This window comes from Orbicella franksi, chromosome 15 (genome assembly GCF_964199315.1).
Source record: "Orbicella franksi chromosome 15, jaOrbFran1.1, whole genome shotgun sequence".
NCBI lineage: Eukaryota > Metazoa > Cnidaria > Anthozoa > Scleractinia > Merulinidae > Orbicella > Orbicella franksi.
The window spans coordinates 9,619,401-9,647,296 of record NC_138159.1 but is presented as its reverse complement, the minus strand read 5'-3'; the positions used below and the strand labels follow the sequence as shown (position 1 = coordinate 9,647,296).

The following is a 27,896-nucleotide window of genomic DNA, read 5'->3' as shown; positions in this document are numbered from 1 at the left end:
GGAACGAGAAAGCCGTTTTTCATAATGACGTCGCGAATGGAATCGGTACGAAGTGTGAGGATTCCTTTGACTGTAACCTTTGACTGATTTTCGTTTAACAGGCGCACGTTGTCAACGGTGGTTAGGACTGGTTGGTTTTCTGTGGATGCAGTGTCATCGTACTGGAATGTTATGTCATCGTTGTTGACGGGTTCAATGCGAGATTTTTTTTCCGAGAATCATATGTCGTTCGGAGGGGTCGAGAAGACTTGGCTTTTCTCTGATGTTGAGAAGACTGGTTGGTTGTCTGGAGTCTTGGAAGCCCGCGATGAGGCCTTGCTTGTTAGTATCGTGACAGACGGCTCGTCGTTTGCGCGTGCCACTAACTTGCAACGAAAAGTTAAAGTAGTTCGTGGATCCTGATCTGCTCTGCATCATCTGAGTTACGTTATGCACGTGGCCCTTGAGGCGCAGTTGATTCATGGTTTGTGATTGCTTATAGGTGAAGGCGAGATGAGTGAGGAGTACAGCACAAAGAGTGTTTTGAAATGTTCAGTTTATTGTGCTATGGGAAAGAACGTTTTATTGAGTGTGGATGGATCGAAAATCACCATTCAGGTGGTCAAGTAAGATGTTTTTGCAAAGTGACCAATGGGAATAGGGAAATAGTAACCAGTGGGATCGCTGTGGTGTAAATTAGATTAGGTTTGGTGTAAACACGTTGCATTTTATCACGTGCTTGGATGTGATAGTACAAAGTTTAATGTGGAGATTAGGGAATGTGGTTAGTGGAATCTAATTCGAACACGTGAAGGGGCGTGGAGATAGGAATGGTTTTCGTGACGTTTGCGATGATAATGATGTTGTAAGAAGAAAGTAAATTACGGAATGGAAAATAAGAGAAAAGAGAATGGAATCAATGATTAGGACTAAGTAGTAGGAAGAGCAGAATAGAACATCCAGAACACCGCTCTTGCTTACAGTGACTTGGCGAAAGCATACGGGTTTTTGTAGAAAGCATCCCTGGTCTTCCGCTTTCGATTCCGTCGCTTCCGTTGGTTCTCAGCACGAGACAGGACGAGTATCTGCTTCTTAATGTCGTCCAGTAGGGTTCTTAGTCCAGCTTTCTCATACTCAGGAGCTTCCTTCCTTCCTTCCTTCCTTCCTGGTTTGTCCGCAGTTGTCCTTTCCTCACCTGCCTTCTGTTAGGTCTCTTCGCTACTCCTAGCCTTCCGTTCTTTGACTCTACCGCACCGAATTTCTCGAGACATGTTTCATATACCACACTACTAAATAGGCTAAGCTGGTTGACCGTACTCCCTCTGAGTCGGGAGCGGAGGATGATACTCAGGTCACTATCTAGGCTTGCCCATTCAGCTTTTGCATTGCCTATAGGCCATTGGATTTTGGCATTGCTAGTGGAGGCACTAGGTGGCTGACGCGAACAGGCTATGGGCTCTTGAGCACTGTGGTTTAAACCCGGGCTCTGGTTCCCATCAATCGACTTATTTCCTTCACTAGGAAGGTTGCGTTGCTGTCGGTTAGCACACCATCGTGATTGATGTGTTCGCAGTCCACGAGCATTGCCAAAGCTCTTACCGCAGTGGCAGGTCGTAATCGTAGGCGGTGTCGGGCCGTCATCAAGACTATCGATGGTGGGTGTTAGATTCTCTCCCCCTGTTCGGACACCCTGGGAGCATATCTCATTTAAGCTGCTGGAAGTCAAAGTTTGTTACAGCATGTGGGGGACTAGCCCAGCACACTGATTGCACCGTCTTTCCGGCTGTCATCTCTTGTGGTTAAGAACGCACCGCCAGTCTATTCCAGGGCGTCACCAGTCTATTCCAAGGCGTCACCAGTCTATTCCAGGGCGTCACCAGTCTATTCCAGGGTGTCACCAGTCTATTCCAGGGCGTCACCAGTCTATTCCAGGGCGTCACCAGTCTATTCCAGGGCGTCACCAGTCTATTCCAGGGCGTCATCAGTCTATTCCAGGGCGTCACCAGTCTATTCCAGGGTGTCACCAGTCTATTCCAGGGCGTCACCAGTCTATTCCAGGGCGTCAGCAGTCTTTCCAAGGCGTCACCTTACTATCCAGGGAGTCATAGATAGAGGAATTCAAGTATTGTCATATATTGTGTGCGTTTTTGAAGGAAAAGCAAGTGTCATGTTACCTAGATTTGGAAAGAAAAACAAAAGTGTCATGTTACATGGGTTTTGGAAGAAAAACAAAAGTGTCATCGGCCGTCGATAAAACCAGGAACATGGAACATTCTGGAACATCCCGGAACATTCCGGAACATCCCGGAACATCGAATAATTATCATAATTACGCGAAAAATATGTAAAATTAAATTTTAAAAAATCAATCAAACAAAAATAAACTGGTATTAGCTCGGAAAATAGAAACAAAACAAAAACATAAAAAAAGGAAAAAAGAAAGAAAAATGAAAGTGACTGCAATGAGAGAAGGCCAGCAACTAAGAAGAGTAATCAATTCCTTCCAGTCGTTCACTGTCAGTTTAATTACGTGACTGTCCTTTATTCACAGATTTCGTTCTTCACAGAAAGGTGGTGGCGTTCGAACTCCTTAATCAGACCTAAAAGTATGGGTACACGAGTGTGATTTCTTTATTCAATTCATTACGTCAATACAAAGATATGCGTATACACGATTTCTCATGAAAAAATAGTTTCTCCATAAGATAGAAAAATAGAAACTCTTCGGCATCGAGTTTCTTGTCTAAACTAGTTCGGACTGCTCGACCTCTGATGACAGTGTAAACAAATACAAACACAAAATTTAAAAACATTTGGCGACGCGCGCGCTGTCTTGCGGGGTCGCTGGTCAAAACTTTATTGTCTCTAGAAATATTTGTTACAAGTGTTGGCGATCTGAAATTGAATTCTAAGTGTCGCCAACAGTTCAAATGCATCTCCTGGGAAATGTTTGTCCAGTACAAGTTAACACTTAATTAATTAAGAATACTTTTATCGCAGGCTATAATCTATTCATCGCTGGTTCAACTTCACGTGCAGATCGTTATCTGAAATTCGATCAACTTAGTTTTCTATCGAGCCATTCAAACACCACCAAAGTAAACCAGACATGCGAAAAACGCGCGTGAACGCGCTGCTCTATAAATCTTTGATTACCACTAGTTTATTAATGATAATTTTCTTGTTACTCGTGCTTCCGGAAAGGCCGAATCTGCAGTTAGTGGGTCATAGTGCCAGGCGTTCCTAGCGGAGCGGCGCGAAAACTGGGGATGATAAATAGCAACATGAAGATGGAATAGGGACAACACTATGAATGCTGACTTAACAAGCAACTGTATGATGCACAGACAAACACCTCAGCTGTTGAAGAAATCAGGGATCAAAAGAGGAGACGCAATGAATTACCTGGCATTCATCGTCAGAATCGTCCATGTTTGTGTTGAAAAACAGAGTGCTGAAAAGCGACATGACGCAATTGGCGGGAAAGAAGAGGAGCCTGCACTCATTGTGGTCAGTTGAATGAATACCCAACGCTCCCTACCCCTCTGCTACCGACTCCCCAATCCCCAATAATATCTTCCTATATTTCAAGCTGATACAGTGTACCAGTTTATTTTTGTTTATTTTAGTTTTAAAAATTTAATTTTACATATTTTTCGCATAACTATGATAATTATTCAATGTTCCGGAATGTTCCATGTTCCTGGTTTTATCGACGGCCAGTGTCATGTTACATGAGTTTTAGAAGAAAAACAAGTGTCATATTACATGAGGTTTGCAAGAAAAACAAAAGTGTCATGTTACGTGGGTTTTGGAAGAAAAACAAAAGTGTCATCACATGAATTTGGAAGAAAAACAAGTGTCATATTAAACGAGGTTTGGAAGAAAAACAAAAGTGACATGTTACATGGGTTTTGGAAGAAAAACAAAAGTGTCATATTACATGAGTTTTGGAAGAAAATCAAAAGTGTATGTTACATGGGTTTTGGAATAAAAACAAAAGTGTCATGTTACATGGGTTTTGCAAGAAAAACAAAAGTGTCCTGTTACACGGGTTTGGAAACAAAAACAAAACTGTCATGTTACATGGATTTGAAAAAAAAGAAAAGTGTCATTTTTCATGGGCTTTCATAAGAATAGAGCACATCGGGTGTGTGATTGGCTGTGGTAGTTTTGAACTTTGTTCGTCTTCATGGAGTACGTGATAAAATTTAAGTTATTTATTTGTAATGAAATGTTAATTCTGCTGAATGTTTATTGGTTTGTATTTAGCAGTGGTGATTGGTTGGTTTTCACTTAAGTTGTGTTTTCTTTGTTCTTATTGGCTAATTTCGATCTGTACATTGTTTATAAAGGGTTGTATCGTGAGAAAAAGTTAAGTCAAAGCATTCAGGTCATTAGTTAAGATGTGTGATATCAAGGAAGATAATATAAGTAGGACATGAACAATCAGGTGCAGTTGAAAGGAGAATTAAATTATGACGCTCGTTATATTAGTTTAGATTTATAATCATAACCCTCATTAGAAGGAATTCCACGAATTTCCACAGGCGGGAAGTTTTTGTTTAGAAAGAGGTGAAGTTTGAGGTCCTTTTTTCTTGGTCTCTTAATTTTTACAGGTAAAAGCTACGCAACGTAATTTTCGCGTATTTGAAGAACTTGTTTTGATTGGTAAATTCCAGAGTCCGGATTCCAGGTTCCGAATACCGGAAGCAGACAACTGATCGGTGACCATCTAAAACGATGTATGCTTAGTTTGGTGACTTAACTTCAACATATTACAGGTTTCAAAGTACATGCCAATTTGGTAAGCTGAAATGTTGGATTATGTTTTAAGTGTTAGTTTATCGTTTGTAGCGAACTTGAATTAAATAGGTAGTGTTAAACTGGAAGTTGTGGGCGGCGAACTTCGACGAACGTAGCACATTTTCAATCGAATTGTTCAAACATTTCGAACGCTTTTAAACGTAAAGTTTATGTATTCAATGTGAGTTTAGGAAATAGTTTGTATCTTTTCAACGCTGGAAAAAAGAGTTGTTGAGGGCCGGGAGAAGTAGAAAGTTCAGCTCAAGCTTGTTAAGGTTGCGTTCATTTGGGGTGATTTGGATCAGGATCGGTAATCCAAGATCACTCGCATCATAGTGTATCAAAGGAATCGATGAATCCACGCACTCTGATCACGGATTCATCGGTTCCAGATTATCCCAAAGGAACGCATCTTACGTTTCTCATTCTTACTTGCCCGGGTTGGACAATTCAAGTCCAGGCAAGTTATCTGCGATTTAAATCGTAGTTAAAGGAAACTAAAATTTGCTCAAGTCAAGCAGTATGTTAGAGTTGATTGTGTGAAGGGCAAGTTGGAATTTAAGTTTTTTTTTCGTGTTTTCGTGTTGTAAATAATTTTTAGCTTACGGTTGAGCAGTTAAGAGGTTTGTGGAGAGCATAGGGACCGTTCATTTTTTATAAGGTTGGGGGGGCTGGTGGGATTTGGGGGGGGGGAGTCCATGCGAAAAAAAATGGCTTTCGAGGGGGGGCCATCCCAAAAAAATAAGGGAAAAAGGGAGGGTCATGTGAAATATTTTAGTGAAACTTTAAAATGGCATAATGTTTGAATATCAAAAAAATTGCTATAGAATAAACATAGAAGGCAGGATACAAATTTATTACAAACTCTCCTTCTGCTTTAAAAAAACGTTTGGCGACAAAAAGCATTTGTAGCTACTGAAAAGAAGTATTTAACACTGTTATTTTCGAATGCAACTTTCACTGGCACTCATCTTCATCTTCGCTGTCGTCGAGTTCTTCGTCGCCGCTTGTGCTGCTATGGGAGTCTCTTTCACCAATGCTGCAAGAAGCAGCAATGCTTTCCGTCAGAGTGTACTCTTCAGGGTACACGAAGGTGTAAACATAATCTCTGACTTCCTGCTCAAGGTTTGTGGTGATTCTGCTTCTTGCAGAATTGGTGAAATAATTCCCTTCCAAGAGCTGTGCGATGTATGGCCCATCTCTTCTAAATAACGACGTGGCAACATCCCCAACTTTAATACACTCTTCTGGGACGGCCGTTCTAGGAGGGTACACAAGGCATTTTGGAAAATCATTTCCTAGCAGGTTTCCAACACAGATTCCATAAACTCGTTGGACGTTGTTCTCAGTCCGCTTCCTCTTTCTTTCATTTGACTTTCTGCGGTTTTCTTTTTTCCTTCTCCTTTTGTTGATGTGCTGTTTGAATATGCCGTTATAATTGCTCTTCTTATTTTCTAGTGCTTCCATGTCCTGCGTGACCTTCGTCAACTTAGCTTCTATACATTTGATCTGTTTTACATTAAAACTGTGGGCAAACTCTTCGCCCTGCTTTAAAGCAAGCCCATTGGACTGAAAGAGTGTGGAATCGTGTTCCTTTACATCTTTCAACATGACATTCAACTTTTCCACCACTGCTCTGTGCTCTTTGATGGAGAAGTTCAGTTTTCGTCCATCACTGGGCTTCAACTGGTACCCTGGCATGGAAAACTCACTCGCCCTTTCTAAACAGCCATCCGCACTTAGAAAGATTGCTTCTTTTGCTTGTAAGGTGTCAAACTGCCTGGATCGTTCAGCTGTAAACCTTTTCTTAAACGACTCGTCGCTTTCGCCATTATTGCACATTTTGGAATGCACACAACACATCAACAGATTTCCAGTTTTCTCACAACACTTTGTACTTGGTTCAGTATCACAATGCAGGAGCAAGGAAAGACTCTGTTCCAGGCCACTGTTACTTCCGTAAGATTGAGAAGTTTATGAATGAGCACTATGAGGAGGGGGAGAACTACAGGGAGTTTCTAAAGTTGTCCTGTCAAGAAAATGAAGGAGAAATTTGTTCTTTTTGTTGTGAATGGACTGGACCACCCATAGAAAGATACCCTAAATCAGTTCCTGACCATTCCTGCCTACCGGAATACCACTACCTCTCCTACCAGAAGACCCAAAAGAAGGGCGTGATCCAGATGACTGGCAGCCAAGGGTCCAAGCGAAGAAAGAGCATGGAAGTGGCAGGCTGGTTTCATCTGACCCAGAGAGCGTTGCTCTATTTGCAGATAAGTTTATTGTCAAATCAAAGTTTGTGGTGGATCATCTTCAGCATCTTGAAGTGCTGGAATTAAAAAGGAAAAAGAGAGCAGAAGAAAAGGCAAAGTTAAGTAGGGACGCAAAAGATAAATGATCTGAGGATTATCCTTGGACTGAGTTGTGCGAAGATCTAACCAAGCTTAAAAAGCTACGTGTTCCAGAACTAAACAAGTACTTGAACCACCACGGGCTGAAGCAGCATTTGAAAAGCAGCAAGAGTGAGAAAGTAAAGGCAATTGTAAGACATTCATGTTTGCAGCAGAAGAGTCCTCTCAGAGCTGGCCAACCAACACTGAGAAATGCTAGGACATTGACACAAAATGACAACAGGGCAAGTGCTGACGGCAGTGAAACGGATGAAAGTGACAATGATGAGTATGACAGTGATGCCATTGACTCTGGGGGAGGAGATGACTCAAGTGACGTCATTCTTGCATTCATCAATTCAGATGAGGAAGATGCCAATGAGAGGCCAAATGCCACACGCTCAGGGCAAGCCATAATTAGGAGATCCGAAATTGACTTCTCTTTCTTTTGATTTGTTTTTTAAACAACAGCTCACTGTAGTATAGGGATTCTAATTTTGTCTTCATAGTGAGCACAATAACGTGAAGTAGGGGGATAATAGAGAAATATTAAAAAAGTTGAAATCTAAATATTGTTTGTTCAATTTTTTTGGGGGGGGGTCATCCCAAAAACTGACCGCTATAAGGGGGGGGGGCATGTGAAAAAAATTGGTAAGCTGAGGGGGGGTCATGCAATTTTTAAATGGTGCTTCCCAAATCCCACCAGTCCTCCCTCCCTCATAAAAAATAACGGTCCCATACATACGTGGAGAGTACTTTCTAGTAATATCATTTATTTTTGATCTGCTATTGGTGATGAGATTTTATTAATAACTTACTGTGTGATCAGATGATGTGAGTTTTTTCTTAATTTCTTAGAATTAATAAAACTATAGTCAGTGACTCAAGTAAGGTACAAATAGTTTATTTAATTATCATGTTAATGTTGTAAATATAAATTTTGTATTACTCTACAATGAATTTCTAACCCAAAATTGAGGTCTGGAAAAAATTGTAAGAAGAGATATTTACATATTACATTATTTACATACTCCAACTTGCTGGCCTTATTTTCAAATCAGTTATAGTAAATCAGGATGTGTGTCAGAAATATATCATAATATTATAGTACAAGCACTGCACATAATATGTATTTTATGTGGTCAAATAAGGTATGAAATATATGGAAAACAAAACGCATGGCAATTAATCACTTCGACCACTTGATGGATTAGTAATACCCATCTGCCCACCTCTTAATTTTTGTGTGTAATAGTCTGTGTGGGTCAACAAATAGCAGTATGTAAATTTACTTAGATTAAAATTTTCGCCTGAGTTAATAACATAATAATTATATTGACCCCAGTATGCTTATAGATACCATTTGAGGGTATTGAAATTATGCAATCAAACAATGCAAATTTTAAAATGGGTGTGACAGATATTTTTTTTATTTGCTTGATTGAATCTACATGGGATCAATATATGGAAAAAAATTGGTTACATTGTTGTAATTTTCTTTTTTTCAGTCCATTTTAGTTATCTGAAAATGTGAAATTTCACTTCTGGTTGGGTTAAAAATGTGACCTGAAAGTAAGAATGTAGGTCTATAGGTCTTTTGTAAATGTTTACAATTTTGAAAAAAATTGGAATTATTACTTTGATTGTCTGATTGCTAGTATAATTCTCTTAGTTTTTCTTATTTCTATTTGTTTGGTTCAAAAAAATATATTGACTTATGTATCTTTTTGACATCATGGCATGACTTGAAGTTCATGTCTCCATTTCGCATGCATTGTGACATGCTGGAAGTGGAATTTCTTGTGTGCAGTTGGCTAAAATGTGTTGAAGAAACAGCAATATCCAATTTTATTTTTTGATTTCTATACGATAATCTCATATAAATTCCATTGAGCAAATAAAAAAGATTTCTTTCATAGACACTTAAAGATAGTAACACTGTGTATGATTAGTAACAGTGTATGATTAGATCTCTTTTCTTGAAACAACAACAACAATGACTGTAACTTTTGTTAAGTCCTGGTGCAGGTTGTTAAAAAGTTGGATAACATTATCCAGCAGATAAAATACAGTCTAGTGAATAGTGTTCATAGTTTGTTTACGCTTATCCACTGGATAGTGATTCATCCAGTGGATAGTATTATCCAACCTTTGAACAATCAGAGCCTAAAGTCTAAGAAAGTATTTAAAATATGATTTGATCTCTTTTTTTTTTAACAAAAATAAAACTCAGTAACTTTTATTTGTAGTGCTGAAATCTAAAGGCTAGTTTTCACTAGCGATGGAGTGGTAGTCGGAGTCATAATCAGAAGTGTAAAGCGATACGATTTAGTGAAAATCAAACCGACAGAGTTGGAAGAAGAACACCCATTCCGCTTATGACTCCGTCACTTACGATCCAGTGAAAACTAGATTGTTGGAGTCAGAAGCAAAAGCGGAAGAATAAACCAATCACAATGCTCCATTCTGGGCCTTATGATTGGTTGGTTCTTCTGCTTCCGACTCCGATAATCTGTTTTCACTCGATCATAAGCGACGGAGTCGTAAACGGAATCGGAAGAAATGGAAACGTTCTGATTCTTCCAACTCCGATTCCGCCATGCTTATGACTCCACTTACGACTCCGATTTTCGATTTTCACTCGGTCGTAAGCACTCTTACGCCTCTGACTACAACTCCGACTCTGACTCTGTCGCTAGTCAAAACCAGCCTTAAGACCCCATTTAAATTTAGGAAGTATGATTGTACTAAATGTAAACTGTTTCTAACACAAGATGATATCATTCATGTGCCCTTTTAGTTCTGGGTACATGTATAATAGAATGTTTGTCAATCGGCCTTTGATTTTCAAGTAACTTGTGATAGGTTACTGTGTGAAAATGAAAATAAATTTGTAAGGGGGAACTCATTTTGATATAAATGGTTCCACAGAAAGACATATTTTGATGCAGAGGTAAAAGGTTATTTGAAAACAGCGTATTGAGTATTAAAGGTGAACTCAAAAAATATTTGGTTTAATTTTTTCTTGCTGATCAGGCAGATGACAAGGAAAGTACAGGGCAGAGTACTTGAAGGTTAACAGGCTAGGCAAGTCAAGTGAAAGATTAATCAACAGGAGGTTTATGAAACAAGTTGAGGAAGCAATGTAAAAGGAGTGGGGGAACATCTATAAAATCATTGAGTTGTTCTGTGGGAAATATAATGGTAGTGATAGAAGCCTGCATCATCAAGATTGCCCTGTAGTGTGTAAGTTTTCCTTCACTTTTCTATTGGTTGTGACAAAACCATTGGCCAATGAATTGTGAGTGTATTTTTTGTTGAAAGCTGTCAGATTGTATGAAGGGGTGTGAGGGATATTATGTTCCATTAATTGTATTTTTAAATATCATTTTGTTAAGGTGTTATTACTAGATATACAAAAATATGGAACTAGATATCCTTTGGGTGTTAATTTCGGACTATAGTTCATAATTAGACACGAACTTTGTTGTAAGAAATTGTATGGCAAATATTTCTTTCAGTGTGAAGCATAGGAAATGGGCAGTAAAATTTTCCTTTAAACTCACTTTAGTTGTTTTATTGTAGTTTCTTTCGATTCTACAGCGTTGAAGGCGTCTTAATGTTGAATTAAGGCTTTTAGTGAGCAAAATTGACGTGCTCACAAATGGTTTTAACCTGCTGCCGAGAAGTTTTTAAATGCTGTAAAATCATAAGAAACGACAAGAAGCGAACTTCAATGAAAAAATTCACTTGCCAATTTTGAGTAATTTTAAGTGACAGAAGTATTTTTCATGCAGTTTCTTACAATGAAGGTCATGTCTAATTATCACGTACAGTACAAATATTTAATTAGGGTTGAACTCTTACACTATACGTTGATGTTGTGATGCTCACATACTGAGCTTGGGCTACCTGTGTTTACACAACAAAAGTTTACTACTAGACTTTGGTCATTTGCTGTTCAATATTGTGGTCCCTCGTAGAAATTTCATGTTTCCAGCTGGTAAAAAGACAGAAAACAAAGGATGTTAGTTGAACAATCATGTTTCATTTTTTTCAGATGTGACCATTCACACGAAAAGGGGGCTTAAGAGTTTGAGTGTGAAATGTGAGATTTATTTCATGGTCATGCCAAATTGAATATCACACTTTGTTATTTGGAACCCATATGTTGCGTAAAATTGTTGAAAGTAATGAAGAGAATTTTTTTTGCTCATATTCAATGCAATGAATTTTGCTGTGTATGTGATGAAAAAGAAATAATGGTCTCAAAGTTGTTACAGCAGACATTTATCTGTACTGGCTTCTCCAATCCAAAGAGTAACACTAAAAAAAGCTGTACATGTGAAATATTGGTATGCAAATTTCAAGGTCCTGAATTTTCACAGTAGACATAGTACTGGCAGCAAGACATGCAAATAGTCATATCACAGGCAGTTTTTTACATCATGAATTCAATAACAGAAGAGTTAGATGCAAAACGTTCCATACAAACTATGAACTTGATATATTATATTGCTGTCGATTTGTTTACCGAGACTGAAACATGAATTGTGTGACATTTGTAAATGTTGGCTTACATTGTTTCAGCTTGTTTTGAAACAGCATCTTTTTTCTAAAGTTACATTTATTTTTCACAGTATGAAATTTCAGAGTATGACTTTTTACTCAGTGGGAATTTCCTTTTGCCATGGATTTATTTGACAATGATTTTGCTTCATGTTCATTATTTTTCTTCCATATGATTTATTTCAGAATGAGATTATTTTTCTTTGACTCCCTGTTCAGGCTGATTGAAAGGATTTTGATGGAAATTCCAATCAGTTTAATCTATTTCACACTGAGGATCAGTACATGTAGCTATCTGCGATTTTGTTTGTTCATTGAGTGAATCATAGTGCTTGGTTTGTTATTACTTTTTGCACTGAATTACTTCTCTTCTGCATTTTGTTGAATGAAAACTGCATTTTTCTTAGCCAATCAGAATGGAGAAATTTTTTCATATATGTTATTAAATGAATTATTTATTGTTCCCTGGAGAGATTTCTAGAGTCAATTTAAATTGTAATGGCATTGTAAAGTGGTCAAATGTTGACACATGTATTTTGTTATAAAGCTTTTTTGTGTCTGAAATATGGTACATGAAGCTCTTATCTAATTTCAATTCGCTCAATATTTTCTTAATGTAGTTGTGGAGTGTTTTTCTTTTGTTTGTATTGCATTGTTTCAAAGGTCTGTTGGTGTTCTTAGCACGTTACATTTTTTAACTTACAGTTGTAGATGTAGAAGTTAAAAAAATACAGATTTTAAATCAAGTCAGTTAACACAATATTGATTTTGTCTTTCAGGTCATGCTGTTTGTTCCTCACTTAGTTTGTGCTAGTGGTTGAAGCTTATGAATGCAGGTATTAATAAGACTGTGCATACAACATAATTTTATAGTACCCGAATTGTATCTGGATTTCTTTGTGGGACAGCAATCTAGAGTGTAGAATTTGGATTTTAATTTAGATGTAGATTAAGTTAATGTGTAGTTCCAGAAAATATCCATACCTCCAGCACAGAGGGAATTTCGTGTAAGCCCCCCTTCTCCCTGGAATTTCCATTTTGTGAACACAGCAATAACCCCCCTCTCCACCCCTCCAGAATTTCCACAAGTATTATTTACACCCCTCATACCCTCTGGAAAAAATAGTTTTGGTAAGAAAGTGTGTTAAAAGTTAAACTTGACACTCCGAGCTTGTAGCCGTCTACATTGCACGTCACTGCTGTTTATTCTCGATTGATTGTGGCATTTGAAGATACACTGCATGCAGTGCTTTCAGTAAGATTTGAAGCAGGTCTCTCCCTTTTGTTAGCACCTGCCGGAGCTGATAAAAGGGGCTGAAGGTCCCTTCTCCTCTAGGGGGGTATTGGGACATGCCCCCCAGAAAATTTTTTAAATCGGGAAGCTTGGAAACACGATTTCCAGTGATTTGAGGCAAAATATTAACACTCAAGCTTTCATTATTTTTATCAGCTTACTAGCCCAATTTTAAAGATTTAGTATTAATTTTGTATTTTAGTATTGTTCAAGATGCAAACATCGATACCGATACTAAATAGTGAGGACCGAACACAAAAATGAACTCTTCAGAAAATTAAGTTACATACTGAAGTCAAGACCTTTTAAAAAGTCACTCGTGATATATAAGATTTGGCTTGATGTCAACTTCTTAAACCATAGTAATGACTTACCTGATTGTGTTTGTGAGCTTTTTGAAGTTGAACTAGAAGCAGGCAGAAACAACAGCATGGCTTGTTGCCGCTTCATCGTGGAACTGACGATGTATGAAAATGAGGCTTTTTAAAACACAAGGTACATCACTATGTAATGTGCTCTGGAGTGTGACCTTTAGAGACGATGATGTTTATGACAACATTGCGTTTAATACGCAAATGAAAAACGACTACTTGTGGCTTTTAAAGTGGTAAAATCACAGCGTAGTGTATAAATTAACTATCTGGTTGGTTTTTTAACGTTTTTATTAGCTTTCCAATAATAACTAATTATTGAATAGCCTAAGGTGAATTGCTAGTTCCTTTTTATTTGACTCCATAAGCACATTAATGCCGGAATACAGCTGGCGATTCCCAAGAGAGTATCCATCGGAGCTCCGGCGGGAGCCAGGTCTTACTGAAAGCATTGTGCACACAAAGAAAACATACAGTAATTTATTCAAACATGCTTTAAAAGAAAATAGATAAAATAATGACTTGTCAAATTACCTTCCTATATGACTAAGTCCGTTTGCAAATGTGGTACAATTTCATTTGAAGGAATGATAAGATGAATGTAAATGAAATTGACACCATGCATACTTTTATCGTGAAAACAGTTGCCAACACACGTGCGACGAATGCCAATTTTACAACAAAATTACGTACAAATGGACAGAGATAAACAAGAATGAGAAATTCTCAAGTTTGTGAAATCATAACATCATTTCTGCCTCTAAAAAGAAAGCAATTTTCATGAAAGAAATCGACTGCCACTCGACTGCTTAGAAGACCAACGCAAAACAAACAATCTAGGCTAGTCACCAGTGCTTTTCAGTCCACAGTTATTTCATGTGATTGGTAACAAGTAATGGCAGCCATTTCCACGTAACAGCACGTTCTTTGCATTTCTCAGCTTCTAAATTGTTTTTTGAAGAAAGAAAATTTATTTCAAATATAATGCGATTCAAATACAAGTATTCAGACAAGCTTCTATTTTTCCATGTGAAAGATCTATTTGATAGGTAAGAAAGGACTTTTGAACAGTTAGATCGATATTTGATTCCATATTGAAGTGAAGGACGTCTGGAAACTAAATTGACCATCCAACCTCCTACCCCTCCGGAATTTCCTGGGTCTTTGACCTCCCCCCCCCCCCCCCTTCTCCCTCCAGAATTTCCAATTCCCTCTGTGTCGAAGCTATGGATATTTTCTGGAACCATACAATACAGATTTTAAATCAAGTCAGATAACACAGTATTGACTTTGTCTTTCAGGTCATGCTATTTATTCCTCATTTAGTTTGTGCTAGTGGTTGAAGCTTATGAATTCAGGTATCAATAAGACTCTGCATACAACATAATTTTAAAGTACCAGAATTCTGTCCGTTTATTTCTCCGTGGGACAGCAATCTACAGTGTAAAAGATTTTAACCAAGCTGTATTATCATTTTGGTTGAAAATGTTTTCATTTACTATAACTGATGCAATAAGAGAACAGTTGCAGACCTTATCTTTTCACTATTTATTAGACAGTATTATTATAGTTCACAAGTTAATAAGTGGAACTTGGATAATTTAAAAGGAGACAAAGTGAAGTATGTTTACCTGTTCCCACAACAGCTTGTGTTCTCTCAAAGAAGAACTGATATTTGTGGTGATCGACCTAGATGTATAATTGAGAGATACCTGTAAGAGTGTTTTGTTAAATGTAATCGCATCGTTTTCACAGTTAAATTAGGCTATTTTTTGGATGGTTTAGAATGGCTAGTTTTATTTATTAGACACAGCTACAAGGAATTAACTAAAAGCAAGTTTAGTCTTCAAACTATGTCCAAGAATTACAGTGGTGTAGCACTGTTGAATAGAATTACTGTGAAAGTTTAGCATTTCCTTGATGGTGATTTGAGAATTAGTTTAATGCCATCTATAAAAGCTGCTCTGTACTAACCACTCTATTGCTTCAAAAATTTAGTTTGGTTGGTTAGTAGGTTGACATTTCTGTACAAGAAACATTGAGCTGTGAATCTCCCCTCTTTCTTGGGATGGAATCAGTCCTCTCTTTCTTGGGATGATAATGAGTATTGAATGATATTTTGTGTATTTGCCTATCCTATTTCCTGTAATTCTAATAATATTGCCTGAATTGTTTGGTTATTCATCATCTGATGGTAGTAAATGCTTTGATAAAGTACTGTTAGGGTCATAGATTAGAAGTAATGAATAACTTACATTCTGGCACAAGTCTAGGGTTGTGGTCATACTACATGCAAGTGCTTTACTTTCGGCAGAAGTCTGAAAGAAGAAGACACTCTAGTTTGTTTTAGAATTTTTTTCATAGTAGAGGTATGATAAATGTTACATTTCCTGATTACAAGAAATTGAGTTCTCTTTTTACCATAGTGCATGTTGTAGCTGTAGCGTCTTTCAGTAGTTTGACAGATGTATCCATGAGGATTAAATTCTTCAAAATATCGGTATATAAATTTTCCACCCATTTTCCTGAAAGATAAGTTGAATAAGCAATAACCTCCATTTGGTCTGAAAATATGCGAGATCTTTGTCTACAGATGTTGTATAGATCTGCTCTGAGAACCAAACAGTTTTCTAAAAGCATGGCTCAAGGAAAAATATGAGCCTTGAGGGACAGATGATGTCCAAGAGCAAGTATTCAAGCATATGATACGGTGCAAAAGTAATGCAATTGAAATGCGGAAATTTCGGTTTTTGTCTTTGTCAATTTTCATCGAAAAGTTGCACAAATATTTGAGAGAAAATTCAATGCGGCTTGAGCGATATTTTGGTTGAACAATCCCGTACGAAACGAGCAGATCTGCAGCAGATCTGCAACAGATCTGTTTTGACAAAAACAGATCAACTGCAGACTAATTTATCGTCTGCAGAGTCTGTTTTCAGTCTGCTGCAGACGTTGAGCTTGAAAACTCTTCCCGATTTTAAGACTACAGACGAAAACAGACGAACAACAGATCTGCAGAATATCTGCAGCGTCTGCAGATGATCTGCAACACGTTGAAGTCCAAAAACCGGATCGATAGACCATTCATTGTATCGTCACTTGGGTATATTAACCTTAGTTGGATCAGTCATGACTGGTTCGTTTTGAGATGAATAAAATAGTTCGATTCTACGAATAAAAAGATAGTCGAACATTGAAAATGCGTAAATAAGAGGCATAAATGGTCAGCCACTTACGTACAACGTGCTAGTAAATCAAATGTTATACGTCAATTGAACACTTAAATTAAATGATAAATACACTTTCGACCTTAATTTATTCTTATTACATAGGGATTAGACACATATGCCTAACGCATCCTTTCAATAAAATTTAAGAACACTGCAGGGCACATTGGTGTTAAATTCCCAGTTCCAAATGCTCAGGAAAAAACATTTCATCGATCGACATATCAGTGTTGATAGAACAACGATACGAAAGTTGAAGTCAACACGTGAATGAATAATGAAAAGTGGAACAAGATGGTTAAATCTCTGTACTATGATTATTTTTCTTATACCTACAACAGCTTCAAAACATAAGGAGACGTTCTTAAAATCTTGATGTCTTCTACGCCCCGGAAATGGCAGAGGTGAAATACATCACGTTTCAAACCATCATTATCTTACAAGAATGAGTCAGTAACGCAGACCCTGATTTGCATAACCGGGTGACCTAAGTGGCATGTTTGTTAGTGACAAGAAATGTGATGCCTCAATTTGGGGGTATAAACATGTAAGTATATCGCAGTCATGAAGAAAATGAAATAAATGTACAAATTATCTTTACCTTTATTTGATGTTCTCGACAAAGAGAGAAAACCACAAGTGAAATCTCATCGGCCGCTGCGAATATGACAGATTCTCCTGGCTGATACCCGACACCTGTCACACTTGAACCGTCCAATAAGAGTAGGAGATGTTGCTGACACTGACATTCCTTTCAGTTAAAGTGTCACATTCAAATTTTGCGCGCAAACAAGACAGTCTGTAAGAAATTGCTTTTTGACATAAAAAGATGGCTTTTGCTATAGTTCTTTGGACGGAAGAGGATTTATATAGCGTCGCAAGTGCTTCGCAAGTATATTATGCCGGAGAAATCCTCAAGGGCTTAGACGCCATGGTTGACTGGGAGGAGGGAAAGAAAGGAAGGAAGACCAGTAAAAATACTCCCTACCCAGGGAAAATTATGAAGACTGGAGGTTGGTGGTTTTTCAACTGTTTTAAGACATCTTTTAATGTAACATTCCAGTTTAACTAAACTCTGATGATCGTTCAAAAAACAGGGTAATTATCAGAGGTGAACAGCAAATCGAGAAACAATTTTATTCACAGCATTCTTGCCGAAATCATATTAACTAAGTCTGGAGTAACGGTGACGCGATTTACAGATTTTTACTGTTTGAGCAGATTTACGTGCACATTGCACATACGTAGCTGTACTTAATAGTAACATTTAAAGACCAGTTCAGGAGGCTTGGAACATTTAAATGGGTAGTTTTTGAAATGAACAGGCAATCCAGCCATGCAATTTCTTAAGTAGAATAAATTAATTTTGGAGCGCAAAATAGAGATAAATGTGACTTTATGAAGCCTGTGAGCTTTTATCTGTTGCTTCCTATAGATATTTATGTACAAAATATAAAATTTCTGGAAACAAACTGGAGTAGGACTGAGTGGCACTTTAGTTATGTAGTCAACTTACACAAGAAGGTTGGCAATTTTTGGGTTTTATTCTGAGTTTCTGTACCTAAAACTATTCAACTCTTTTGTAGACTCTTCACAAGGCAGCGGAAACTAACTCCAACTCGGTAGGTTCAACAATCGATTTAATAACCAATTTAGTATTACAATCAAACCGTCTAGTAGTATTAGTATTACAATCAAACCGTCTAGTAGTATTAGTAGTACAATCAAACCGTCTAGTAGTATTAGTAGTACAATCAAACTCGTGATATATGCACAGGCTAGTATTAAGCAGTTCTGTTCGATTTTAATTTAATGATTAGGTTCGAGAACTTGCCGTCTGGTAATCAAGATGAGAGTAAAAAATACTACGTTGCAGGCCCTGGGAAACAAGAACTTGTGCCAGGATCTGGAATCTACATATCCTCAGCTAAACTTAACTCCATTCACATACAGTCAATGCGATAAAGACCCCAAGAAATTATACTTGCTGTTAATTGAAGCCTCCTTCAGTGAGGAGACTCCGGCAACAAGTCTTGCCTATGGCTCCCGAGCACAGACAAGCAAAGCGGGTGTGCTTCATTAGTAAGGCTCTGAATCAAGATGTGGTGAAGACTTTAAAGGGCAAGGGCATCAGGCAGTAACCTGTAGAAACATACGTACACAAACACACATGATCAGAGATGATGTGTCGCATTTTTGTAATCATGTTGCTATAATTGCGATAATAATAAACTGACTACTTTTAAAAGTAATACATAGATGTAATTTACTAATATATTTTATTTTTTATAGCGTATGTTGGAAGGTTTGTCACTCGCAACGAACTGGAGTTTTCCGTATCCCAGATGAACCGCATTTTAACAAAGTTGGAACAGCCAAAAGAAAAACTCAGGGAAGTACAGATAAGCTGTAACTACTGAAATAAGAATGGAAAGTTCTACCAAAGTACATGTATTTTTGTGATCGTGACCGTCTCTACGAAATGAAAACAGCTGACAGTTTTTCTCTCAGTATCAGTATAATATAACAATATGTATCCAAGTTATTTATTTCTTCCTTTGGCGTGAAAAGTGCAAAATTGATATTACACTGATGTGAGGCTAAATGCTTAAATCATCGATAAAACTCCCTCAGTAGTTTTTTTCAGTTTGGTGCGAACAAAAAACAGATATCAAGCTAATTCTTCACTCAGTAACTTGCAGTGCTCGAATTGCTGCGTGACATACTTATTGTATTTTGGACTTAAAAAATGAAGAAAACATTTTGTGAGAAAATGGGCTTATTGAAGCAACAGAAGAAGTTGTTGAACGGAAAAAAAAAATGTAGTTTTTTCATAATGCGATCGAACAATGTAAACAAACGAGTATTAGTTGAGCGAAGAGAATGAAACATTTTGTCGAATCACTAAAAATACTTACAAAGAGTTAGTAATTTCTCACAGCATGGATTAAACTCATGTTTAGTTTATGTTTAGAGCAGTGTGTGACTCAAGTTATTTGCGGGTGTATTATGTTTATTCCGAGTATTTGGATGTGTGCTGTTGAACACACGAAATCTACAACGCTTGACAGTAAACTCATTTATTGAAAATACTCTATGTCTTGAAAAATCTGGATTTACTCACTGCAGTGACTTAGAATCGAAACCGACCTTATGAAAAGGTCACACTAAAAGTAACATTTAATCATTGGTCGCATATCGTGAATAATCTTTTGACTGGTCTGTAAAAACTGAATATGCCAAGTTGGCTTTAGGTTTTACTTTTATTGCTACCTACTAGAAGACAATGCACTATCTAAACTTGTTACAAATGTGTAAGCGTACTTTCTCAGTATGCGTTAACAGTGCGGGTCAAGATTCCGTCAGTGTTCCGTAAACTCTTGGTAGCGACCTCTCTTAATTACGGTCTTCGCTCGGCCCTGGTGTGCTGGAATATTAGTGACACATGTTCGAAACAAGCCGTTCAGGGATCGAAGGTTAGTGCACCATAGACTTTAGGCCACAGTAGAATGCTGCAACGTGAACCGAGTACCTAATAAACGAATATTTTTGATATCTGTTGATATATGTAAGTAAGCTACGAAGCGAATGAAAAAATTGATACATAAGGCGAACAATAAGCGGTCGCTGTTGTGCATTATTTATGTACTCTATGACTTACCTCTTTCGTTCCTTTAAACTGGCTTCATGTCAAGCAGGTGCCGAGCACAGACGAGAAGGAAATGAATCTCACTTAGTATCCAGTTTACTCGATCTCGTTTCTGTAAATAACCTGCCAAGCGAACCAAAAAAAGCACGCGAAGCCTAGCCTGCGAGCTGAGCAAGCTCCCTTGTTGCTCGCAGGCTACGTGAAGCCTAGATTTTTTGAAAGGAGTAGTTGCTACCCGAGGTTTTTTTTATTCATTTGGAATATGTGGAAAATGTCACGCTAAGAAAATACTTTAAATTCCTGCTAGTGATATTATTTGCTTTATCTGTCTACAGTAATTGTTTACTTTTGATGAATAACAAACCGACCTCCTCTGTCTATCTTTTAAATAAACGTTGTTTGATTGGTGCATTTTGTGGGCTTTTTGTTTAACATGATAGGCTGATTTCGTCTGCAGAGCGTCTGCAAATTTGCAGACTTGTTGCAGATCATCGCTGCAGACGCTCTGCAGACATTCTGCAGATATTCTGCAGACATTCTGCAGACATTCTGCAGATGATCTGCAGATAATCTGTAGCTCATCTGTAGATTATCTGCAGATCTGCTACAGATGTGCCAGCAGATCTGTAACAGACTATAAACAGATCTGCTCGTTTCGTACGGGATAGGGGAAATTTTGTGGGATTTTCAACACCTCGATGAAGATTTGCAATGAATAACGTTCTTTTGCCAGTAAGTATGCAAAATTTTGCTATGCATAGAGCAGAAGTTTGACAGTGTTCAAGGAAAGTTAATCACGTAATTGATTCAATCGATTGTTCATGTAATTTACATGAAATATATTTTGATAATTGTTGTGAAAAGCTTGCTGTAGTTACTTACCGATACATGTAACTGATTAGGAGGGAATTATAACATACTACTGACACAAAGTTTCTTTTGTCTTGTGTATCTTAAGTTCACTAATTTTGTCAACTTGAATTCAGCCTTATAGTTACCTAATGTACATGTAAGACTCTGAGTTCGTTGTGGGAATGAAGCCAACACACAATTTCAGCTTTTTGAAAAACTAATTCGGGCAAATTAATTCTAAATTGGACTCAAAACCATATGATTACCTATTACCTATATTTTTTGTAACAATTCATGTGCAATTTTGAAAATTGGGGAAAATCACTTGGATATTCTTTAGAGGATGGAATTTCGATAGGTAACTTAACTTACATGAGATTTTTATGTACGAGGAGGGGAGAATAGTGAGAATTGTTGCGGTATTTTAATTAAATTGTGATATTTACCGTCTCTTTTAGCTTGCATACCAATTGTTGCACATGATGGTCTTGTAGAAGTTTGATGCTCTGTTAGATATAAGTTGTATATATAATAAGTTGTAGAACATCTTTATACATCTGCAACAACATTAAACTATAAGCTGTTTAAATATAATGTTTAAGATTTATGTACACAATACCGTACTAACATGACAAAAACAACAAGACAACAAACTTTGATAGACTGGCCATCATCTGAAGACTATAGTTACATCTATATTAACTGTTATTTGAATGTTACAAGATGAAGTATCTGACCCGGGCAGGTTTGAAAAGTGGATAAAGTATCCTCTAGATAAACCACTATCTAGCACATGGTGTGGTTTGTTTTGCCAACACTTATCCACTGGATAGTGATTTATCTGGTAGAAAAGTGTTATCCAGTCTTTGAACAGCTAGGCCATGGGGATTATTGCAAAACATTAATGTGGATACTTTCAGGTTTCTTATTTTATGTTTAACAAACATCTTCGAATCATGAAGGGACATTTAAATTGCATAATACTGTATTTACCTAGATGGGATGTTCTTGTAGTTGTGGATGACGTGCTTGCAGGTCTGTGTTTGTATTTCTGTCAACATTCTGTAAACAGAAGTTCAGTATTGCTGTTATGATGGGGAGGTCACTGCAAAAAAGCTTACTGTACTTTTTTGTCGCCACTTGTGACAAGCAAGCATTCATTTGGCTTTTCCCACATATTCAAGTATGAGCCTCCAAAGTGCCAGCTATTCTGAAGAATTATTCATCGCTAAAGAAGCTCAAAATTGGACTTCAGACACCACTTATTTTGAAACTGCACTTAGCAGCCAAGTTGCGTGTATGTGATGTTATTCCGTCCAACTTGAAATTGGTGAGAAGCACAAAAATCTGCAGAAGACTTGCCCTCTTTCATAAGGTCAGCAAAATGCAATTTTTTTCCAACTGATTTATCCACTTCTCTATCTTCATTGCCATCATTTGCGAGGTTTTGAGCATTATTATTTGGCTTGAAATAATATGGCTAAAGAGCAGCCATTAAACCAAGAGTGGTAGTTGTTGGAAGTCGTGGACAAAATCCCTTAGATGGAATGTTGCCACAAAAATGCGGCCTGGTTGCTGAGTGCCGTTCAAATTGGTGGCAATAATGTTGAATTTTGGGCTCCTTTGAAGATGAATTTCGTAAAGAAAACCTGTATTTTAGAGGATGAAACTTCGGTGAGTAGCTTAACTTAGTGTGAGGTTTTTTACATGCATTGACCAAAAAAAACTTGTTTGTTTTTAGGAGTGAACTTCTCATTTAAATTAAACTAATTCTGCACTTAATATTTGAATAATGAATCTTATAAAGGTAAAGATTTAATGTAAGTCAAGTGACCACTTGAGGAATTCATAGAAAAGTGTTATTGTTGTGTTTTAAATTGCGGTATCTCTTTTAAAAACAGCATGTCCACATTTCTAACTTGTAGATGTTCTTGCAGAGATGTTCTTGGTTTGGTGATTGGTTAGATATAAGTTACATTTATATATACATAGTAGGGTGTAGAACATCTGTTTCAATATTAAACAATAAAACTTGTTTAAATATAATGTGGAAGATTTATGTACATAATACCATCATAACAAAACAACAAGACAACAAATTTTGGTAGACTGGTCGTCATCTGAAAACTATGTAACTGTTATTTGATAGTTAGGGGCGAATCGCACTAGAGCCAGAGATTTCGAATATCCTGCAGCAACCTCCACAGAATTTGGCCAAAGTTTGTCTTTTGACACTTTGACTGTTATCCATGCACCATTGCACTAACATTTTGTTTACGTTTGACAAGTCGGAAATGTTTTCATTTCGTTGAACAGGTGACCTTTTCAGTATTTGGCGGGAAATCATATTTCATAACAACAAAATGATCCCAAGACATTTTGTCCTACAATTTCAGATGTATGTTCAGTTGAGGATGATGCTGATAATGTTGTCTCTTGCTGAAATTCAACTAGAGGGGAGAGCTTTTCTGATGCTGTATGAGGTTCGAAGGCAAAGATGAAATCAGTGTAGACATCCATACTTTTGGGTTCTCCCTTGATCTGCCGATTCATGGTTCGATATTCATTATAATGAGCCAAGAATCCCAGACAAATATTTTTAATTAGGAAACAGCTACAGATGAGAAGAACTACTTTCCATTTGCTTTTGGATGTCCTTCGCCTATACATCACAAGACAAAACACTTGTTTTAGAAGGTGTATTGAGCCAGAAAAGTATTGACAATTGGACTGACACTCTTAGCTAATGAAGGAACATACATTTCAATTGGGCCTAGTTTTAATATTGAGACAACAACAGTAATCGAGGTTGTCAAAGGCATCGTTACAGGACTGATTTCTGTAAAAAAAGGATTATATCAAATTCCCAGAAACTGAAGCACAAGTTGTTGAAATGGGGGAAACTTTCTAACAGCTTTCCAATCTTCCAAATGTGGCTAGTGTTATTGATTGCACACATGTCACAATCCACCAAAGTTCCAGCTGACAGCAGAGTGGATTACTTCTGTTGATTGCAGCGTTACGATATAATTGTCCAAGCTCTGGCTGATGGCAAGAAAAGATTCCTTGATGTTGCAGCTGGTTTTCCTGGATTCCTGCATAATGAACGCATGCTATGAAACAGTCGCCTTTACAGATGATGCGAGAACTAAGAATTATTGAGTGGTCCTAGTATGCACGTTCTCAGCCGAGAGATTGGTCCATATTTGGTGGCTGATAGTGCTTATTTTTTGAGCTCCCTGGTTACAAAAAGTTTACTCTGAAGGAAAGCAAGATCCATATAAAATTGCTTTTAATGAGAAACTTTCTTCAGCCAGAGTTTCCGTGGAGTGCACCTTTGGAATTTTCAAAAGCCATTGGCGTATTTTGACAAAGCAAATCGAAAGTGGAGTTGGTTCTGTGAGTGATACAGTTGTGGCATGTGCTATTTTACACAATTTCTGTATTAATGCTGGTGCAGATGAATGGGAATGAGATGATGGCGACGATGACAGAGGAAATAATAATGACGGAAATGTTTTCAGGGATGGCGACGATATCAGAGAACTACTAAAAGAGTACATTGCCATATGATTTTATTTATCATTTTTCTGCACAATTATTGTTATGACCTACTTATATTTTGTTCATATTTTCTTGATAATATAAACTTTGTAAAAAACGGCAACGAAAATTGAGAAACTCTGTTATCTAGGATATAGCATTGCTTTGAACTGCTATGTTACTTGACAAATGTAAATAGATTATTTATTTAATATCACAAGCAACTCTCTTGCAGTTCTTTACGGTTAATGTTTAATATAAACAGAATAAAATGTTTTAGTCTCTACTTTTTCTTATGGCCTTGGCCAGGTCTGCGTGGAAGTTTGGAACTACAACTTGATAAATAAAAATAGGTGGTTCATGTTGCATGCATTTTCAGAGTAAATGTTTAAATACAGGATAAATGTTACCTTTAATTTTTATTTGTGGCCTTGGTCAAAGCCGTGAGGAAACCAATCATGGCCTAAGCTTGCTCTTGTTGTATTTCTTCCATTTGCTCTACAGCATTTGCCAGTCTATCACCCTGGCACTCCACTCTCTTGATGAATCTAGTAAAATCCTCAGAATCGTCATTCTCCAGACTTCTCTTGTACCCTTTCCCTTTTCCTTCCCCTTTCTGCCCCTTGCTTCTGCTCTTGACTTTGATTGTCATCGCTTGAAGGGCTTCAGCTGCCTGATCGGAGATGTATCCCTCCTCGTCGCCAGCAGACAAGTCAAGCAATTTCTCCTTATTTTTCTCTAGTGCATTATTTTGCAGTTTCCCGCATGTGCTTCAGAGTAACCACATCTCTCCTCCCAAGCATGCGTTCAAGAACATCAAAATATTTGCAGGTTTCATTATTTCCTCCTATCTGCGATCGATTCCAGTTTTTGGCCTCTTGAACTTCTTTTTTTAGTTTTTTAATTTTTCACTTGTACTGACTTGGAAGACACGCAAGGTATGTTGAAGTGCTCGTTTGATTTAGAGGCGATTTGAGTTCACACTCTCCTTGACTGTTAGCTCTCCAGCCTTGATATATTGGCCTTCCATGGATTTACAAAGTATTTCATCTGGTCTTTTGTCCATCAGTCTTGTGTTGCTGTAGTCTTGTCCCTTTGCTTGTCCTGCTTCTTGTTTTCTTCAGTGGAAGTGGAAGTGCTGACAATCTTGTTGGCTGGAGTGCTGGTTCCATCAGCACTGCTTTTTGACTGAGAAATGCCACTGCTTTGTCCTGGCTGAGAACTACCAGTAGGTAGCTTGGGGCATTGGGGTGATAGAATTCTGATATGGGTATCACTGGTAAAAGTTTTAAAACAAATAGCCTGGAAGGTAGTAAAAGGGAAAGCTGTTTGGGTCCGACATCTTGCAAACTGAAGAACAGCGCACGAAAAACGTAAATAAAGGTCACACTCTAGTGTAAGATGAGTACGGGAAGTAACCCTGCAACATGTCATTTTTGACATTTTAATTACAACAGAAACACCAGTTATTGTATTCTGGGTTGTTTGGCCCCATTTGTTCTGCCTCGGAGCAGGACACTGAAACCTTAAAGTTTGAAGTTTGGCCGTCTTGTGGAAGACTCAAAAATTTGTGATTGCATTAGGGCAAGTCAAACGACTACAAATTTTTGACATTAAGTAAACAAGTTTTGATTTGTCTGGCTCTAGTGTGATTCAGCCCTTACAGGATGAAGCATCAGAGGATTAATTAGTAGAGAATTAAGTGTGAATCTTTTCAGGTTTCATATTTAATTTCATGTTGGACAAATACATTTGAACCAAAGAACTAAGTAACATAACATTGTATTTACCCTGAAAGGATGATTTTCATGCCCTGTGCTTGGTTTTGCTACCGGTATGTGTATGGCGATAGTCTGTGAATAGAAATTCAATGTTGCTGTTAAAACTAATTCTGCACTTAACGTTTTTATAATAAACACTTAACAGAGTTAAAGTTCTAATGTAAGTGACCTGCATTTGGGAAATTCAAAAATGTGGTACCGTTGTTACTAAATAAAGCTGCTACCTTATCACTTATAAGAATGAGATTAGAGGTTGAGGACCAGGGTTCTCCCGAAAATTTGAAGTAGAGGGAGAATAACTTTTTTGTAGGCGGCAGACAATGCCGATAAAAAGACGTGGAGTGGTTTTATCGGAGCCACGTGGAAGGGGGGGGGGGGGGGGTTTGACCGCAACCTTTTATTGGGGGGTCCGGGAGCCTCCCCGGGAAATTTTTGAAATTGGGGTTCTAGCTAAAAAGTGCATTTCAGTGTATTTTAAGCAATCATGGTTTTGTTCTTTCGTTAAAGAAAAGCAATTTCACGGAGAAAAACATACATGTAATGTATTGTGTTAGTTGAACAGGTTAATCATAGCCATCCGTATCAAATTTGAAAAAAGTATCAAAAACGTCAAAAACGTTCTCATTTTGTGGTCAATCACGCGTGTAAAAACAGATGAGAAAGCCAAACGAGAAAAGAGTTTTGCTGGCATTGAAGGTACTAGATTGAGGTTTGAGATTTATTTTGTTAAAAGACAAGTTTTGAATGGCTTTAACACAGTGCTAGGGGTGGAATTCATTGAACATCATGAAGCTTGTGATTGGTAACCGTTGCAATTGCAAGCCGACCTGTAATACTTGGTGAAGATTCCCGCGGATTTAAGCTCAGAATTTTTTCTGATTAAGCGTGCGGACCATCATCAACGTTTTGAACCTTTGCGGTAGTTTGGGTTTTTCGTTCATGATTTCAAAAGTGATAAAATTAACACAATCAAACTTAAACTTGACATATTTCGCAAATGTTTCGCTTTATACAGTCCGGAATATCCCGATAAATTAGGACAGTCATGACGTCATGAAGCTATTGTTAACAGGGAAAACGGCGGACCTTTTATGCGGACCAAGAAAATATGTTGTTTCCAGTCTCGCATAGAGTCTGGCCAGCATTATCCACGACTTTTTGCGACCAAACATTGAGAAGGAGAATAAGCGGCCATTTTGGTAGTGGGAGAACGTTGACTGTCTCCTAATCATTGAGTTTTTTTGGTGTCAAGCGACGATGTAGACGCGATTTTGTGGCCAAATATTAAGGTTAGTAAAGTGTACGCGTTATTTTCTAATATTCACGTATTTTTCATTGAGCTGTGTATATTTTTTACTGGTTCTAGTGTTGTTAAAGTTTCATCATGCCAAATTACACGGTTGTAAACAACATCGATATTTTGTAAACTCTCTTT

The 27,896-nt window shown here is 37.5% G+C and overlaps 2 protein-coding genes and 1 long non-coding RNA gene across 5 annotated transcripts in view; 1 reads left to right on the top strand and 2 right to left on the bottom strand.

Annotated features, from left to right (window-relative positions):
* Positions 1-4,712: 4,712 nt before the first annotated feature.
* Positions 4,713-14,589, top strand: LOC145469639 (uncharacterized). Its single transcript, XR_014042350.1, has 3 exons — positions 4,713-4,786; positions 10,212-10,421; positions 12,524-14,589. It is a non-coding gene; the product is annotated as an uncharacterized LOC145469639 (long non-coding RNA).
* On the bottom strand, positions 8,900-16,239 carry LOC145469635 (uncharacterized). Its single transcript, XM_081453396.1, has 4 exons — positions 15,831-16,239; positions 15,664-15,727; positions 15,041-15,093; positions 8,900-11,175 (listed from the first exon to the last, which is right to left on the bottom strand). The coding sequence occupies exons 1-4, from the start codon at positions 16,047-16,049 to the stop codon at positions 11,164-11,166; spliced, it is 348 nt and encodes a 115-aa protein (XP_081309522.1). The 5' UTR covers positions 16,050-16,239; the 3' UTR covers positions 8,900-11,163.
* The window catches only part of LOC145469634 (uncharacterized), a 16,138-nt gene continuing 2,828 nt past the window's right edge, over positions 14,587-27,896 (bottom strand). For 2 of the 3 annotated variants that reach the window (XR_014042349.1, XR_014042348.1), the window contains 4 exons: positions 26,471-26,533; positions 22,131-22,199; positions 21,584-21,643; positions 14,587-15,934 (listed from right to left, as the gene is read on the bottom strand). Coding sequence is in view for 1 of the 3 variants with exons in the window: in XM_081453394.1 (XP_081309520.1) it covers positions 26,509-26,533 (25 nt within the window). In the remaining 2 variants the exon portion in view is untranslated. Of the gene's footprint in view, positions 15,935-21,583; positions 21,644-22,130; positions 22,200-22,989; positions 26,101-26,470; positions 26,534-27,896 lie in introns of those variants that run through there. The other variant, XM_081453394.1, reaches the window with a different exon arrangement.